Source organism: Pristiophorus japonicus, chromosome 6, assembly GCF_044704955.1.
Source record: "Pristiophorus japonicus isolate sPriJap1 chromosome 6, sPriJap1.hap1, whole genome shotgun sequence".
Lineage (NCBI taxonomy): Eukaryota > Metazoa > Chordata > Chondrichthyes > Pristiophoridae > Pristiophorus > Pristiophorus japonicus.
The window spans coordinates 16677295-16692734 of NC_091982.1; the positions used below are offsets into that span (position 1 = coordinate 16677295).

Sequence of the window (15440 nt, forward strand, 5' to 3'; positions counted from 1 at the left end):
GTAGCTGAAGGCTCCGCCAGCAATGGTGGGCAATGGGGGAGCAGGATGTACAGAAGGTGCATGATGTAGTACCTGCTTTCAGCCACATTGTGGCACTGTACACAGTGTATCCTACTGGTTCCAAGAACATCATATAAATGATAATTACAGTGGCACAAATCAAGTTAAAAGAACTTGCACTGATATGGATTACTTAGTGAAGTCACTATTGTTATGTAAGCAAATACAGCAGCCAATTTACACACGGCAAAGTCCCACAAACAGTAAACAGATGAAGTGACCAGATAACCTGTTTTCAGTCATACTTGTTGATGGAGGAATGTTGCACAGGACACAGAAAAGTCCTGCTTCTTCTTATAGTAACACTGATCTTTTATGTCCATCTAAGCAGACAGACAGAACCTTGGTTTAATGTCTCATCCAAATGACAGCACCTCTGACAATGTAGCACTCCCTCAGTATTGCACTTAAGTAGCCTAGATTATGTGCTCAGATCTACAGTGGGGTTCAAATCCACAACCCACTGACTCAGAGCCAAACTAACACAAAATCCCAGAATAACTCCATGAAATGATGTACAAGGCAAAGCAGGACTGTGCGTACACGCTTGATTAACACAAGTTTTATGTGATGACATCAAGTGACAGCTATATTTATTTTAATAGAGACATGGTGCCTCTTTTCAGTTCCTTCTACGAGCATACGTCCTCCTCAGATTACCCAGATCAAGCATCAGAGGAGTTCCAAGCCTGATGCCAGGATACTTTCAATCACGTGCTCAGCTGGCTGCCAAAGGTTCAGAAAAGCACACTGACAAGTTAACTGATCTCAGCCAATGGCACTGGCATCAGCATCTCTGGGTTAGAGACAGGGAGGAAAAGACAACGTGCCTTTAACACAGAAAAACATTCCACTGTGCTTTATGGGGCAAGGGTGGGGATAAAAATAGGCAGAGAGAGATGTCGAGAAGGAGAGAGGTTGAGGGATGATATTTCAGACAGTGGAGCTGAGACAGCTGAAGACTACCACCAATGGTCAGGCAAAGGGAGGGACTAAGAGGCAGGGGGTGCCAGAATCAGGAGACCAAGGTTGGAATACAAGGCTTGAGAAGGGTGCAGAAATTGTGTGGCTGTGAAGGGATTTGAAGACAAGCAGTTGGGTTAAAATTCAGAGGGATAATGCAGATGGGCTCGTCAAGATATGGCTTTTGGATAAGTTGCAGAGGGTGAAGGATGAGAGATCAGCAAGGAGGTCATTGGAGTAATAGAATCTAGTTGTGACAAAACTGTGGATAAAGATTTCAGTAGTGATGGGGCTGTAGTGGGTGGGAAGAGGCAAGTAGAAATCTTTTCTTGAGGGTCCAGATCCCTGTCTCAATTAATTTGTTTTGGTTGTTGTTAAACTGGTCGCTGGGGCCATACACCAACTACAGCCAAAGGTGTCAGTGGGCAAACTCCTTCAAGGCCTGCACCAATGCAGTGGTGTGAACTGTATTACCGCACCAGATCAGCCACTTTCAATGTGTACTCTTCCCTGGGCAGGCACATGCCTCTGTTGGTCACAGCCCACAGCAACAGAACTGCAAGGCTCACATAGAATAACTAGTTGGGTGAGGTACTGGAGAGCTGCTGGGGCCCGTGGAACTGTACCCTAGCAAGATTCAGCACCTTCAGGACAGGATGGGAGAAACCTGGGAAGAAAACTCACATCGTTCCACCAAGCAGTTTAGAGTTCAATGTAATGATGACTGCGCCAAACCACACGATGACAAACACCTCAGCAAACTGTGGGCCTCCTTCATGCTTACTGTCCACAGAGCTCCCCTGCAACATCCTGCGAAAAAGAGAACAGCTATAAATATATCTTTCAAGTTGCATCTATAGCTACAACATATTTTTTACAAAACATAGACGTATCTAAAAGCTAATGATGCAGGAGGCCATCATGGGCAGCCTGCTGCCTCAAAGGCTCAGATGCTTTGCAAGTAAACAACTGACTGATCATGACCGGCAAAGTCTAATATTTGAGCTGAGTTAGCTCAGCTAGCTCAGCAGCCTTGGAATCGAAAGGGGGAAGGGGAATCACCTCCCACAAAGAGTGCATGAGCTGGAGAAATATACAGTATGTTTGAGAATACATAATGTGCGAGGCAGAAACAGTGAGACACAGAGTAAGACACATACACACAGAGCGAGAGTGCAAGATATAAAGCAAGCTAAAAATATAACAAGAGCGCAGAGGGGGGCCCACAGAGGGAGCCAGGGCTTCGGGATCAAATGTATCATGTGGTGCGACAATGAGCACTGAAGACCTGCTCACCAATTCCACCCTCAATCTGTATCGAAGTTAACTGATCTCAGCAAGGGCAGCTATACGTAAACTACTATTAGGTACAGTTCTCATGACTCGGGAAGTTAGAATTATCAGGTAGAATTCGCCTCCAGACAGCAACAGTGTTCCAGCTGAAAAGTGCACGAGAGAAAATTTTGTGCAATTATAGAATTGGTATGCGCTGTGATGCACCCACAGTAAAATAGTCTCCTAACAGTCAATGTCGAGGCTCACACCCGAGTAAGGTACCAGTAGCCCAATGGCTCCCATGGAACTGTATGCCAATAGAGAGAACAGAAATTGGGTGGCACAAAGAAGTTTTAAAAATACACTTTACTCACATATCACGGGTGTATATTTATCATTCTGTATCAAAGACCAATAGTTTTTTGTGGGGATTGACTAAGAACTGTACTTTTTCTGTTCTTCTGTGTATGTGTCAAGACTCCGCCTCTGATGCCACCCGCCCGAACCGGAAGTGCCAGGACCGGAAGTGCCCGAACCGGAAGTGCCAGGACCGGAAGTGTGACCCCGAACCGAAAGTCGGGCTCTACAATCCGTCCGACCACATTCCACAAACCTCTGAGCGACCGGGAGAGGGAGGGAGAGAGAGCGAGAGCCGGGGAGAGGAGAGACTGAGAGAAAGCACCTGGGGGGGGGGGGGGGGGGAGTGCGGGGGAACGAGAGCACTTGGGGGAGCAGGAGAAGACAGAGCCTGGAGGGGAGCCAATGGGGGGGGCGGGGGGGGGGGAGAAAGAGAACGAGTTTCTTCCAATCCAGAAGTCACTATTCACTTCATACCTAATAAACCCGTTAACAATCCGCACACAATGACCCCTCTAAGGTGGGGTGAGGTGGAGGTGGGGTGAGGAGGGTCATGCACTTGCGCTGGGGCAAGGGTCTTCGGCTAGGGATGGGGACTTCAGCTGGGGAGGCAGCATTTGCGCCGGGGTAAGGGACTTCAGCTAGCGCTTGGTGGTTTCTGGGGAGATCTATCCTCTGTGGCTTTTAGAAGTCAAAGTGGATCGAGTTACAAATTGCAAAAATCAATGAGAACTTGGGCTGGGCAGCTCCAGTAACACATTTCAGAGAAACTTCAGGGTGTGGCTTATCCTCCAAGGGGACCAATCAGGGACAAGGGCGGCCATTTTTACAAAACAACTAAACGCGTCCATTTAAAAAAAATTTAACATGATCTCTGCTGAAAGCCTTACATGTCCACCGATGAATAAGAAAAATTTAACCACTCAGCAGATTAAAAGAAATCATCTGCAGCCTTACACCAGAGTATTACTTACATTGCTAATAAAACACAGAGTACTAGAGGGCCCCATAGATCCCCTGTAATGAACAAACAGAAGGATTATTCACGTAATCATGTTCAAAACTGGACATAGAATTTCTGTACAATCAACCTGACAAACCTGCAAAAATCAGCTCTCCAACAGCTCAGATAGTGAAGATATCACCTGGTTTGGACTGGGCTGTACAAATTGGGAAGGTTTCAAACTCAATCCCCAGACTCTGCTGAGTTAGCTCAACAACAGAGAGGGTTTGAGACCCCAGCCTCCCTCAATACTTTTGAACCAAACTTGATCATATCCATATGCACGTCACTTCTGATACCAAACACCTCCAATTCCAAAATAGGTTTCTTCTTGCCTAACCTGACTGACTGGCTTGGAACTTTTGGTTGTGGCACTGGAGTTTCATACAAAGAATGCTGTCCGTCTGCTGACAGACCACAATCCCCCAAAACACCTGCACTCTCCGGCTGCCCATTTCCCACCAATTAGCTCACACAATGTAGTCACCAGTCAGCCAGTGAGACCAGACAGAAGCAAATGGTAGCCAACCAACTAGCCTTCCAAATATTAATAAAGTTTTTACATACCTTTGCACATATCACCATCATAGCAATGTACACCACTTTCAATCATAGAATTACATGGAATGTGGGAATGTAAAGCACAGAAACAAGCCATTTGGCCCAACTGGTCCATGCCTGTGTTTATGCTCTACCTAAGTCTCCTCCAACCCCTCTTAATTTAACCCCATCAGCCTAAGCGTCTTTCTCTCTCGTGTTTATCAAACTGCCATCTAAATGTAATCTCTTCAGACACTTCTCTCAAATTCACACAGTTCCAACGTTTCAGCCTGAGTCACTATTGCATCCAGGCCTCTACAAATGCTGCTTTGGAGATAGCGACTAAAATGTGCAAGAACAGTCTGCATTGACTCACTTTCACTACTTCCCTCAAACTCTCTCCTCTCTAACTTCCCCCGCCTCCTCCTCCTCCTCCTCCTCCCCTCTCCTCCCCTCTCCTCTCCTCTCCTCTCCTCTCCTCTCCTCTCCTCTCCTCTCCTCGCCCCCAATAGAAAAGTTTCCGATTCTCACAACTCTTTTCCAAGATATCACAATTGGGTACTCATTCCGAGATATTGCAGAGATGAATATGTGTTTTTATCTCCAACAGCAAAAAGCTGTACCACACAGCCATCTTCATAAGATATTTTTCAAGAATTTTAATCTTCCCCTACTGAACGCAACAATTTTATTGGCTCTGGCCACCTTCCAGTACCTTGCCCAATCTTGTCCTTAACTGAAATCCATACAAGCATTTTCCAGCATGGGTCACTGAAAAGCAATTAGAGAGGGGAACCCTATTGATTCCATCCCTACTCCCCCCACCCCAAGGTTACCAAGTCCAACTGCAATCTCCTACCACTAATCTTGGCTGAGATCATCGAACTCAGCTCAGACTAGCAATCAAACCTCATCTGTGTGACTGAACATTACATTTACCCACAGAATTGCTGGAAACGATCACCTCCCTGTAAGGTATTTTCTATTCCATTATGTTCCTGAATTCATGTTCAATTGTACTCACAGTCTCTAAGGAGTGTGCTGCTCTTTCTAGGGTACATAACATGAACAAACTTCTTCCCAACAGCCTTCAGATCTCGCATCTGATAAACACAAGGCAAATGAAAAGTGCTTAGTTAGCAAGGAATACTTGGAATCAAACTAATACATTTAGATCAGGCATAGTTAGCATTTGGAAAGAAATGCTTTAAATATAAAGGGGTTAAAAAAAACACCAAATCTTGAAGTTTAAAACCTAAATATGAAATGTTAGAATTGCACAGCAAGAGAAAGGAGGGCAGAAATCTGGCTTTGAAATGCTGAGTGACCTGCAGTGCACGTCCAATAGTGTTTACTATAATCATGAAGAGTCGGACTTTATAATGAAATTATTTAAAGCTTTTGTACAAGAGATTTTCTTAAAGACTTAAACATAACATAGAAAATAGGAGCAGGAGTAGGCCATCTGGCCCCTCGAGCCTGCTCTGCCATTCAATAAGATCATGGCTGATCTGATCATGGACTCAGCTCCACTTCCCTGCCCGGTGCCCATAACCCTTTATTCCCTTATCACTCAAAAATTAGTATCTCCACTTTAAATATATTCAATAACCCAGCCTCCACAGCTCTCTGGGGCAGAGAATTCCATAGCTTTACAACCCTCAGAAGAAATTTCTCCTCATCTTAGTTTTAAATGGGTGGCCCCTTATTCTGAGACAAGGGGCTCAAAATTGCCCAGGAGTTCCTCCGTTTTTTTTTTGAGTAACTTGATTTTTCTGGCCTATCTTAAAAATCCCTATTTTGCATATTCAATTTGCGCCAGTGTAAGTGAGTTAGTTAGGATTTTTAAAATTGAGTTCAGTTTTTTTTTCAAAAGGGGGCATTACCAGCCACCTATGCCCGTTTTTGCCATTTAGACCACTTTGGACAGCTAATAGTTACTCCAAACCAACTTAGGCCAGCGTATGTGGCCACTTGTGGCCGCACAGAAAACCCTTGCGATGTGTTAAGAAATCAGCGCAAGTAGGTACATCGGAGGTCAACAGAACTTAATGACTTGACTAAAGAATGTGAATAGGATACAGGACATATGTAAACTTCGCAAAGTTAATTTACTATACAACAGAAGCATTCATGGAAGCTTAAACTACAAAAATAAAAGTAGTAAAGAGACAAAATATTTTTCAAAATATCCAAACCCACCCCTCCCCCCCCTTCCTCTCCTCCTCTCCCCACCCCTTTTCCACCTTTAGTCCCATTATTTTATTGAGTACTACTTCATCAGTGATAGTGATTGTATTAAGTTTCTCCCTCCCTACAGCCCCTCGATTATCCACTATTAGGATGTTTTTAGTGTCTTCGACCATGAAGACCGATACAAAATATTTGTTCAACATCTCTGCCATTTCCCTGTTCTCCATTATTAATTCCCCAGTCTCATCCTCTAGGGTACCAACATTTACTTTAGCCACTCTTTTCCTTTTTATGTAGCTGCAGAAACGCTTACTATCTGTTTCTATATTTCGTGCTAGTTTACTTTCATAATCTATCTTCCCTTTCTATCATTTTTCAGTCGTTTTTTGCTAGCTTTTAAAAGTTTCTCAATCCTCTGTCCTCCCACTAATCTAGGCCACATTGTACGCGCTTGTTTTCAATTTGATACCATCCCTTATTTCCTTATTCAGCCACGGATGATTATCCCTTCTCTTACAGTCTGACCTATCAAGAAAGACTGGATCAACTGGGCTTGTATTCACTGGAGTTCAGAAGAATGAGAGGGGACCTCATAGAAACGTTTAAAATTCTGACGGGTTTAGACAGGTTAGATGCAGGAAGAATGTTCCCAATGTTGGGGAAGTCCAGAACCAGGGGTCACAGTCTGAGGATAAGGGGTAAGCCATTTAGGACCGAGATGAGGAGAAACTTCTTCACCCAGAGAGTGGTGAACCTGTGGAATTCTCTACCACAGAAAGTAGTTGAGGCCAATTCACTAAATATATTCAAAAGGGAGTTAGATGAAGTCCTTACTACTCGGGGGATCAAGGGTTATGGCGAGAAAGCAGGAAGGGGGTACTGAAGTTTCATGTTCAGCCATGAACTCATTGAATGGCGGTGCAGGCTAGAAGGGCTGAATGGCCTGCTCCTGCACCTATTTTCTATGTTTCTATGTTTCTCATTGGGATATATTTTTGTTGCGAGTTATAAAATATCTCCTTAAATGTCTGCCACTGCTCATCAACCGTCCCATTCTTTAATCTATTTTCCCAGTCCACTTTAGCCACTCTGCCCTCATACCTTTGTAGTCTCCTTTATTTAAGCTTAGGACACTGGTTTGAGATCCAACTTTCTCACCCTCCAACTGAATTTGAAATTCAACTAGGTTATGGTCACTCATTCCTAGAGGATCCTTTACTATGAGATCATTTATTAATCCTGTCTCATTACACAGTACCAGATCTAAGATAGCCTGCTCCCTGGTTGGTTCCGCAACATACTGTTCAAGGAAACTATCCCGGATACACTCTATGAACTTTTCCTCAAGGCTACTTTGGCCAATTTGCTTTGTCCAATCAATATGAAGGTTAAAATCGCCAATGATTATTGGCGTTCCTTTATTATAAGCCTCCATTATTTCTTGATTTATGCTCCGTCCAACAGTGTAGCTACTTTTAGGGGGCCTATAGACTATGCCCACCAGCGACTTTTTCCCCTCATTATTCCTCATCTCCACCCAAACTGATTCAACATCTTGATCTTCTGAGCCAATATAATTTCTCACTAACACACTGATCTCATTATTAACAGTATACCCCACCTTAAAGAAAGACTTGCATTTATATAGTGCTTTTCACAACCTCAGGACGTCCCAAAGCGCTTTACAGCCAATTAAGTAATTAGTCACTGTTGTAATGTAGGGAAAACACAGTGCCAAATTAACAGGCTAATTTACAACAGTAAAATCTTTGAAACTGCAGTTCCCATAGCCCAGGTATGGAAAGGCAGGTAACAACCACCAAGCAATTGTTCCCAATTCGATTTTCTCTCCCACTCTCCTGCAGGTGCTGTCTGACCCCCTTACCGGAGTATAGTTCTATAGTTTACCTCACTCAAACGGCGAGTTTAATAACCAACTCTACTTCTCCACACTGACTCCAAAGTTATTTTATTACTATCTAACTGCCTTTCCTATATCAAGACTTGAATGAGTATTAACTTCCAATATCTCAACAGCAGCAAAATGAAAGCTGTACTATTTGGGCTTGAGCACCCAAGTGTCTTCAGTATGACTCCATCAACCTCCCAAGCTGTTCACATGCGGAGTCCAGTAGTACACAACCTCATTTCTGATCAATCCTTAATGAAGCTTTCTATCTTGTATCTGAACAGTCACTTATACCTTATCCTTCTATCTCTGGACCATTGAGCGCTTGCCCATTTCTGGTTCCCAAATCCATACTTGCGTTTTCACATACTGGAGATTGACTTCTCAGATGCACCCCTCAGCAACCTCCCCATCTCCTGTTTGGACTTCATCTAATCCACTCCCACATACCCATCGCCCCCTTCTCGCCCAGCTCTGCTTGCTTCCTGTGCCCCAGAAAATCAACTTCAACTCCTCTCGATTTCAAGTCCCTCAACAGCCTCACCCCATGTCTTTGGATAATCTCCAACCATGCATTGCAGCTCAGATCCTATGCTCTCACTCCAGATTACTGCTTGTCCCTTGCCCTCTCCACTCCACTTCACTTCACTCCACAACTGGAAGCCAATCTTTCAGCCTTTATGCCTCTGCCCTTTGGAACTCGCTTTTAAAACACTTTAGCTTGCTACCATCTAAAGACTCCTAAAAACCTTTGATTATGCACTCAGTCTGCCACCAGCCTGCACCCTCCCCCACCATAACCAAAATAACTGGGTTTCTTTACTTCCTGCTCAGTGCCCACCTTTGCAAAGCACTCAAAAGGTTCATGATGAGCATTATATAAATGGTAACAGCAATGCAACCATGTCAGAAAATTGACTATACTGGTTTTAGACAGTAATCTAGCGGTGTGTTGTTGTTATCACATCGGAACCCTTCAATTGCCTCTGTGATGGAAGCAGAGCTCCATCCTCCTTCAAAAAATGTCTATTATACCTTTTTGCTGTGACATTTCGGGTCATTCTACTGCAAATTGTAAATGAACTTTAACCGACACTACTGATAGGAAAGCTCACTGTTTCTGTAGCCTAGGGAGTTCAGTCTTTTGAACACTAACTAGTCACATTACTAATCCTTTAAGAACTATGGCTATCTTATCTGTAGATTCCAGTGAGGCTGGGCAATAGTTTTCATTGTTGACAAGTGTCAATAGTTTATGAGCTGAGACCTAGTCATTCGGTCCAATAGTTGAGCCATTAAAATGAGATCCTATTAAAGAGAAATCCTGTTGACTATTAGTTAAAGCATGAGCAATACTAAAGCAGCATAAATACACCATCCCGCACACATTACACTTGTCAAAATCACACACCTCATTATTCTAGTTTTTCCGAAGTGGAGAGGAATGAGGAATGTTTAAAAAGAGGAAAATCTGCACTATCTGCAGACTGCTGAAGAACTCCAGAACCAAAGTCAGGACCTTAGTACTTTAGATCAGTCATTTTAGAAAAAATGTTATTATTTGTGAAAGGCCCCTTGGCAGGGATAGAGATTGGGAAATGAAAGGGCAGCTGGAAGGCCCAGCTTTCAGAAGATGCCAGCTTTGACTGCAGAGCAAGGTAGACAGAACCTGCTATTATCCACAGACAGTGTTTGCTGACTTCAAGCTGTGCTGCAATGAGGTGGTACAGGGAGAAGAGCAGGCAACTTTTTACTGGAAAATCAGAGACAAATCACCTGCTACGACTCTGCGGGCACCTAAGAGCCAATTATAGAGCAGCATAGACAGATCTTTTAAGTCATACAAGGTGAGAGCTGCACTGTAGATGATAAAACTTGTGCAGCAAACTTCCCTCAATTACTCAGCAAACAAAATCAATATGGAATTGAGCAATGCCGACTTGGAAGCATAGAAGCATAGAAAATAGGTGCAGGAGTAGGCCATTCGGCCGTTCGAGCCTGCACCGCCATTCAATGAGTTCATGGCTGAACATGCAACTTCAGTACCCCATTCCTGCTTTCCTGCCATACCCCTTGATTCCCCTAGTAGTAAGGACTTCATCTAACTCCTTTTTGAATATATTTAGTGAATTGGCCTCAACTACTTTCTGTGGTAGAGAATTCCACAGGTTCACCACTCTCTGGGTGAAGAAGTTTCTCCTCATCTCGGTCCTAAATGGCTTATCCCTTATCCTTAGACTGTGACCCCTGGTTCTGGACTTCCCCAACATTGGGAACATTTTTCCTGCATCTAACCTGTCTAAACCCGTCAGAATTTTAAACATTTCTATGAGATCCCCTCTCATTCTTCTGAACTTCAGTGGATACAAGCCCAGTTGATCCAGTCTTTCTTGATATGTCAGTCCCACCATAGTTTAAATTGTTGGTCTACACTGAGGGGCAGCATGGGCCAGCCCACACTGAGATATGTGTGCGCACTAGGTCCGTGCAGCAGAGCAGGTCTCTAGTCGTCTTGGATAACCCTTGCCACTGGACCAAGATCTAGCTCTGTCAAGCCCGTGGGGTGGCTGGTGTGCAACAGCCAACACACGTTAAAAAAATCCATGCACAGGCATCTTCCACCCTTCAGAATGCAGTTCGGGACCTGGAATGTTAGGTCCTTCATTGAAACACCTGTGAACGCATCCTTTTTTGGTGTGGAAGCAAGTCATCCTCCTTCGAGGGACTGCCTATGATGATATACTGATTGGTTAATTTCAGTGGGGATAGCAATTGCAACTCTACAACTGCCTTATCATTCCTGGGTTAAGACTGGACAAAAAAACACAATCGCCCAGCCTTCCTGTGTCTAACTGCTTCCTAGTGACCCCTGCTGGAAAGTGTGCGTGTGTGGATGTTGGGTAAGTTTTGATGTTCTCCATAGGTATATAGCCAGCTCACACCTAATCGCTTGGATAAGATACCAGAGAGCACTTGGCACTGAGTGAAGCAGTACCCTAAGCATGAGTTACTCTCTTCAGAAAAGGATAGATTGGTGGATGTTAAACAATACTTACAATTGTTTCCTTGACTGGTTCATCCAGTGTGGAGTAGTCATCCTCTTGTGACTGGGAACTGACTGGAACTGTGATTTGTCCCTCCACAGGGACATCATTTGATATAGACACATCAGCCAAATCTGAAAACTACAATGCCAAGAAGGATTAGATCATCTGTATATTATTTATTTCCCATCCACCTGAGTTTTTCCCTTTACCTTTGCAACCAATCCCCATGCCAGCCTAGGAGACATCAAGTTATCTGCTCTCCGTCCTCAGGCAATACCTCTCTGAACAACGAATCCAAGAAACACACAACCCAATTTTCACTCCTTGATCTATCTGGTCTAGAAACTTGCCACATAGCACAAGTTGAGGCTTCAGCATTCGACATTTTTTGTACTTTTCAGTATTTGTTGACTTACTTACTATGGTTAGATTTAAAAATGTAATTTGCAATGAGTTTTCTTTTCCTTCGGAAAATGCTTGTTTCAGAAGTTGAAGAGCAGGGCCCCAAGAAGGGTTTCCCTGACATAAAACTGCTACAAGAAACAATAAGAATAATAAAACCGAATGGTGAGGCAGCAAATTCCACAGATTTACAATCCTCAGAAGAAATTTCTCATCTCAGTTTTAAATGGGTGGCCCCTTATTCTAAGATCATGCCCTCTAGTTCTAGTCTCCCTCATCAGTGGAAACATCCTCTCTGCATCCACCTTGTCAAGCCCCCTCATAATCTTATACGTTTCGATAAGATCATCTCTCATTCTTCTGAATTCCAATAAGTAGAGGCCCAACCTATTCAACCGTTCCTCATATGTCAACCCCCTCCATCTCCGGAATCAATTTACTGAACCTTCTCTGAACTGCCTCCAAAAAAAGTATATCCTTTTTAAATATGGAAACCAAGACTGCACGCAGTATTCCAGGTGTGGCCTCACCAATACCCTGTACAGCTGAAGCAAGACTTCCCTGCTTTTATACTCCATCTCCTTTGCAATAAAGGCCAAGATTCCATTGGCCTTCCTGATCATTTGCTGTACCTGCATACTATCCTTTTGTGTTTCATGCACAAGTTCCCCCAGGTCCCGCTGTACTGCAGGACTTTGCAATCTTTCAACATTTAAATAATAACTTGCTCTTTGATTTTTTTCTGCCTCATACTTTCCAACATTATACTCCATCTGCCGAATTTTTGCCCACTCACTTAGCCTGTCTATGTCCTTTTGCAGATTTTTTGTGTCCTCCTCACACATTGCTTTTCCTCCCATCTTTGTATCGTCAGCAAACTTGGCTACGTTACACTCAGTCCCTTCTTCCAAGTCATTATAGATTGTAAATAGTTGGGGTCCCAGCACTGATCCCTGCGGCACCCCACTAGTTACTGGTTGCCAACCAGAAAATGAACCATTTATCCCGACTCTCTGTTTTCTATTAGTTAGCCAATCCTCTATCCATGCTAATATATTATCCCCAATCCCGTGAACTTTTATCTTGTGCAGTAGCCTTTTATGTGGCACCTTGTCAATTGCCTTCTGGAAGTCCAAATACACCACATCCACTGGTTACCCTGGGGACTTGTGCCAAAATTGGGAGAGCTGTCCCACAGATTAGTCAAGCAACAGCCTGACAGTCATACTCACAGAATCATATCTTTCAGCCAATGTCCCAGACTCCTCCATCATCATCCCTGGGTATGTCTTGTCCCACCGAGAGGAGACCCCCATCAAGGGTAGCTGCACAGTAGTATACAGTGGGGAGGGAGTGGCCTTGGGAGTCCTCAACATTGACTCTGGACCCCATGATGCCTCATGGCTTCAGGTCAAGCATGGACAAAGAAAGCTCCTGCTGATTACCACCTACCACCCTCCCTCAGCTGATGAATCAGTACTCCTCCATGTTGAACACCACTTGGAAGAAGCACCGAGAGTAGCAAGGGCACAGAATGTACTCTGGGTGGAGGACTTAAATGTGCATCACCAAGAGTAGTTCGGTACACCAGTACTGACCGAGTTCTGAAGGACATAGCTGCCAGACTGGGCCTGTGGCAGGGGGGTGAGCGAACCAACACAAGGGAAAAAAATTACTTGACCTCGTCCTCACCAATCTACCTGTCGCTGATGCACCTGTCCATGACAGCATTGGTAACAGTGACCATCTCTCAGTCCTTGTGGAGACGAGCTCCCGTCTTTATACTGAGGACACTCTCCATCATGTTGTGTGGCACTACCACCAAGCTAAATGGGATAGATTCAGAACATATCTAGCAGCTCAAAACTGGGCATCCATGAGGCGCTGTGGGCCATCAGCAGCAGCAGAATTGTATTCCACCACAACCTGTAGCCTCATGGCCCAGTAAATCCCTCACTCTACCATTACCATCATGCCAGGAGACCAACCCTGGTTCAATGAGTGCAGAAGAACATGCCAGGAGCAGCACCACGCATACCTAAAAATGAGTTGCCAACCTGGGGAAGCTGCAACACAGGACAACATGCATGCTAAAAAGCAGAAGCAGCATGCTATAGACAGGGCTAAGCGATTCCATAATCAATGGATCAGATCAAAAGTCTGCAGCCCTGCCACATCCAGTCGTGAATGGTGTTAGACCATTAAATAACCAATGGGAGGAGGAGGCTCCAGGAATATCCCCATCTTCCATGATGGCAGAGCCCAGCACAAGGCTGAAGTTTTTGCAACCATTTTCAGCCAGGAGTGCCGAGTAGATGATCTATATCGGCCTCCTCCTGAGGTCCCCACCATCACAGAAGCCAAACTTCAGTGAATTCGATTCACTCCACGTGATATCAAGAAAAGGCTGAGCATACTGGATACAGCAAAGGCTATGCGCCCCAACAACATCCCGGCTGTCGTGCTGAAGACGTGCTCCAGAACTACAGCTACAACATTGGCATTTACCTGACAATGTGGAAAACTGCTCAGGTATGTCCTGTCTACAAAAAGCAGGACAAATCCAATCTGGCAATTACCGCCACATCAGTCTACTCTCAATCATCAGCAAAGTGATGGAAGGTGTCATCGACTGTGCTATCAAGTGGCACTTACTCACCAATAACCTGCTCACCGATGCCCAGTTTGCGTTCCGCCAGGGCCACTTGGCTCCAGACCTCATTATACTTGGTACAAATCTGAATTCCAGAGGTGAGGCGAGAGTGACTGCTCTTGACATCAAGGCAGCATTTCACCGAGTGTGGCATCAAGGAGCCCTAGTAAAACTGAAGTCAATGGGAATCAGGGGGAAAACTCCCCACTGACTGGAGTCATACCTAGCACAAAGAAAGATGGTTGTGGTGGTTGGAGGTCAATCATCATAGCTCCAGGGCATCACTGCAGGAGTTCCTCAGGGCAGTGTCCTCGGCCCAACCATCTTCAGCTGCGTCATCAATCACCTTGCCTCCATCATAAGGTCAGAAGTGGGGATGTTCGCTGATGAGTGCACAGTGTTCAGTGCCATTCGCACCTCCTCAGATAATGGAGCAGTCCATGCCAGCATGCAGGAAGACCTGGACGAGATTCAGGCTTAGAATCATACAAATTTACAGCACGGAAGGAGGCCATTCGGCCCATTGTGTCCACGCCAACTGACAATGAGCTACCCAGCCTAATCCCACTTTTCAGCTCTTGGTCCGTAGCCTTGTAGGTTACAGCACTTCACGTGCACATCCAAGTACTTTTTAAATGTGGTGAGGGTTTCTGCCTCTACCACCCTTTCAGGCAGCGAGTTGTGGAACCCCACCACCCTCTGGGTGAAAAAGCTTCCCCTCAAATCCCCTCTAAACCTCCTACCAAATACTTTAAATCTATGCCTCCTAGTTGTTGACCCCTCTGCTAATGGAATTAGGACCTTCCTATCCAATCTATCTAACCCCTCATAATTTTAGACACCTCAATTAGGTCTCGTCTCAGCCTCCTCTGTTTCAAAGGAAACAAACCCAGGCTATCCAATCTTTCCTCACAGCTAAAATTCTCCAGTCCAGGCAACAACCTCATAAATCACCTCTAACTTCTCCAGTGCAATCACATCACCTCTGTAATGTGGTGACCAAAACTGCACGCTGTACTCTAGCTGTGGCCTAACTAG

The 15440-nt window shown here is 44.6% G+C and overlaps 1 protein-coding gene across 1 annotated transcript in view; it reads right to left on the reverse strand.

Annotated features, from left to right (window-relative positions):
• yipf6 (Yip1 domain family, member 6) overlaps nt 1-15440 on the reverse strand; it is a 45055-nt gene that overhangs the window by 13481 nt on the left and 16134 nt on the right. Inside the window, exons 2-5 of the mRNA XM_070882635.1 lie at nt 11357-11485; nt 5223-5301; nt 3630-3672; nt 1708-1833 (exon numbers count right to left, since the gene is read on the reverse strand). Of these exons, the coding sequence (XP_070738736.1) occupies nt 1708-1833; nt 3630-3672; nt 5223-5301; nt 11357-11485 (377 nt within the window). The remainder of the gene's footprint in view (nt 1-1707; nt 1834-3629; nt 3673-5222; nt 5302-11356; nt 11486-15440) is intronic.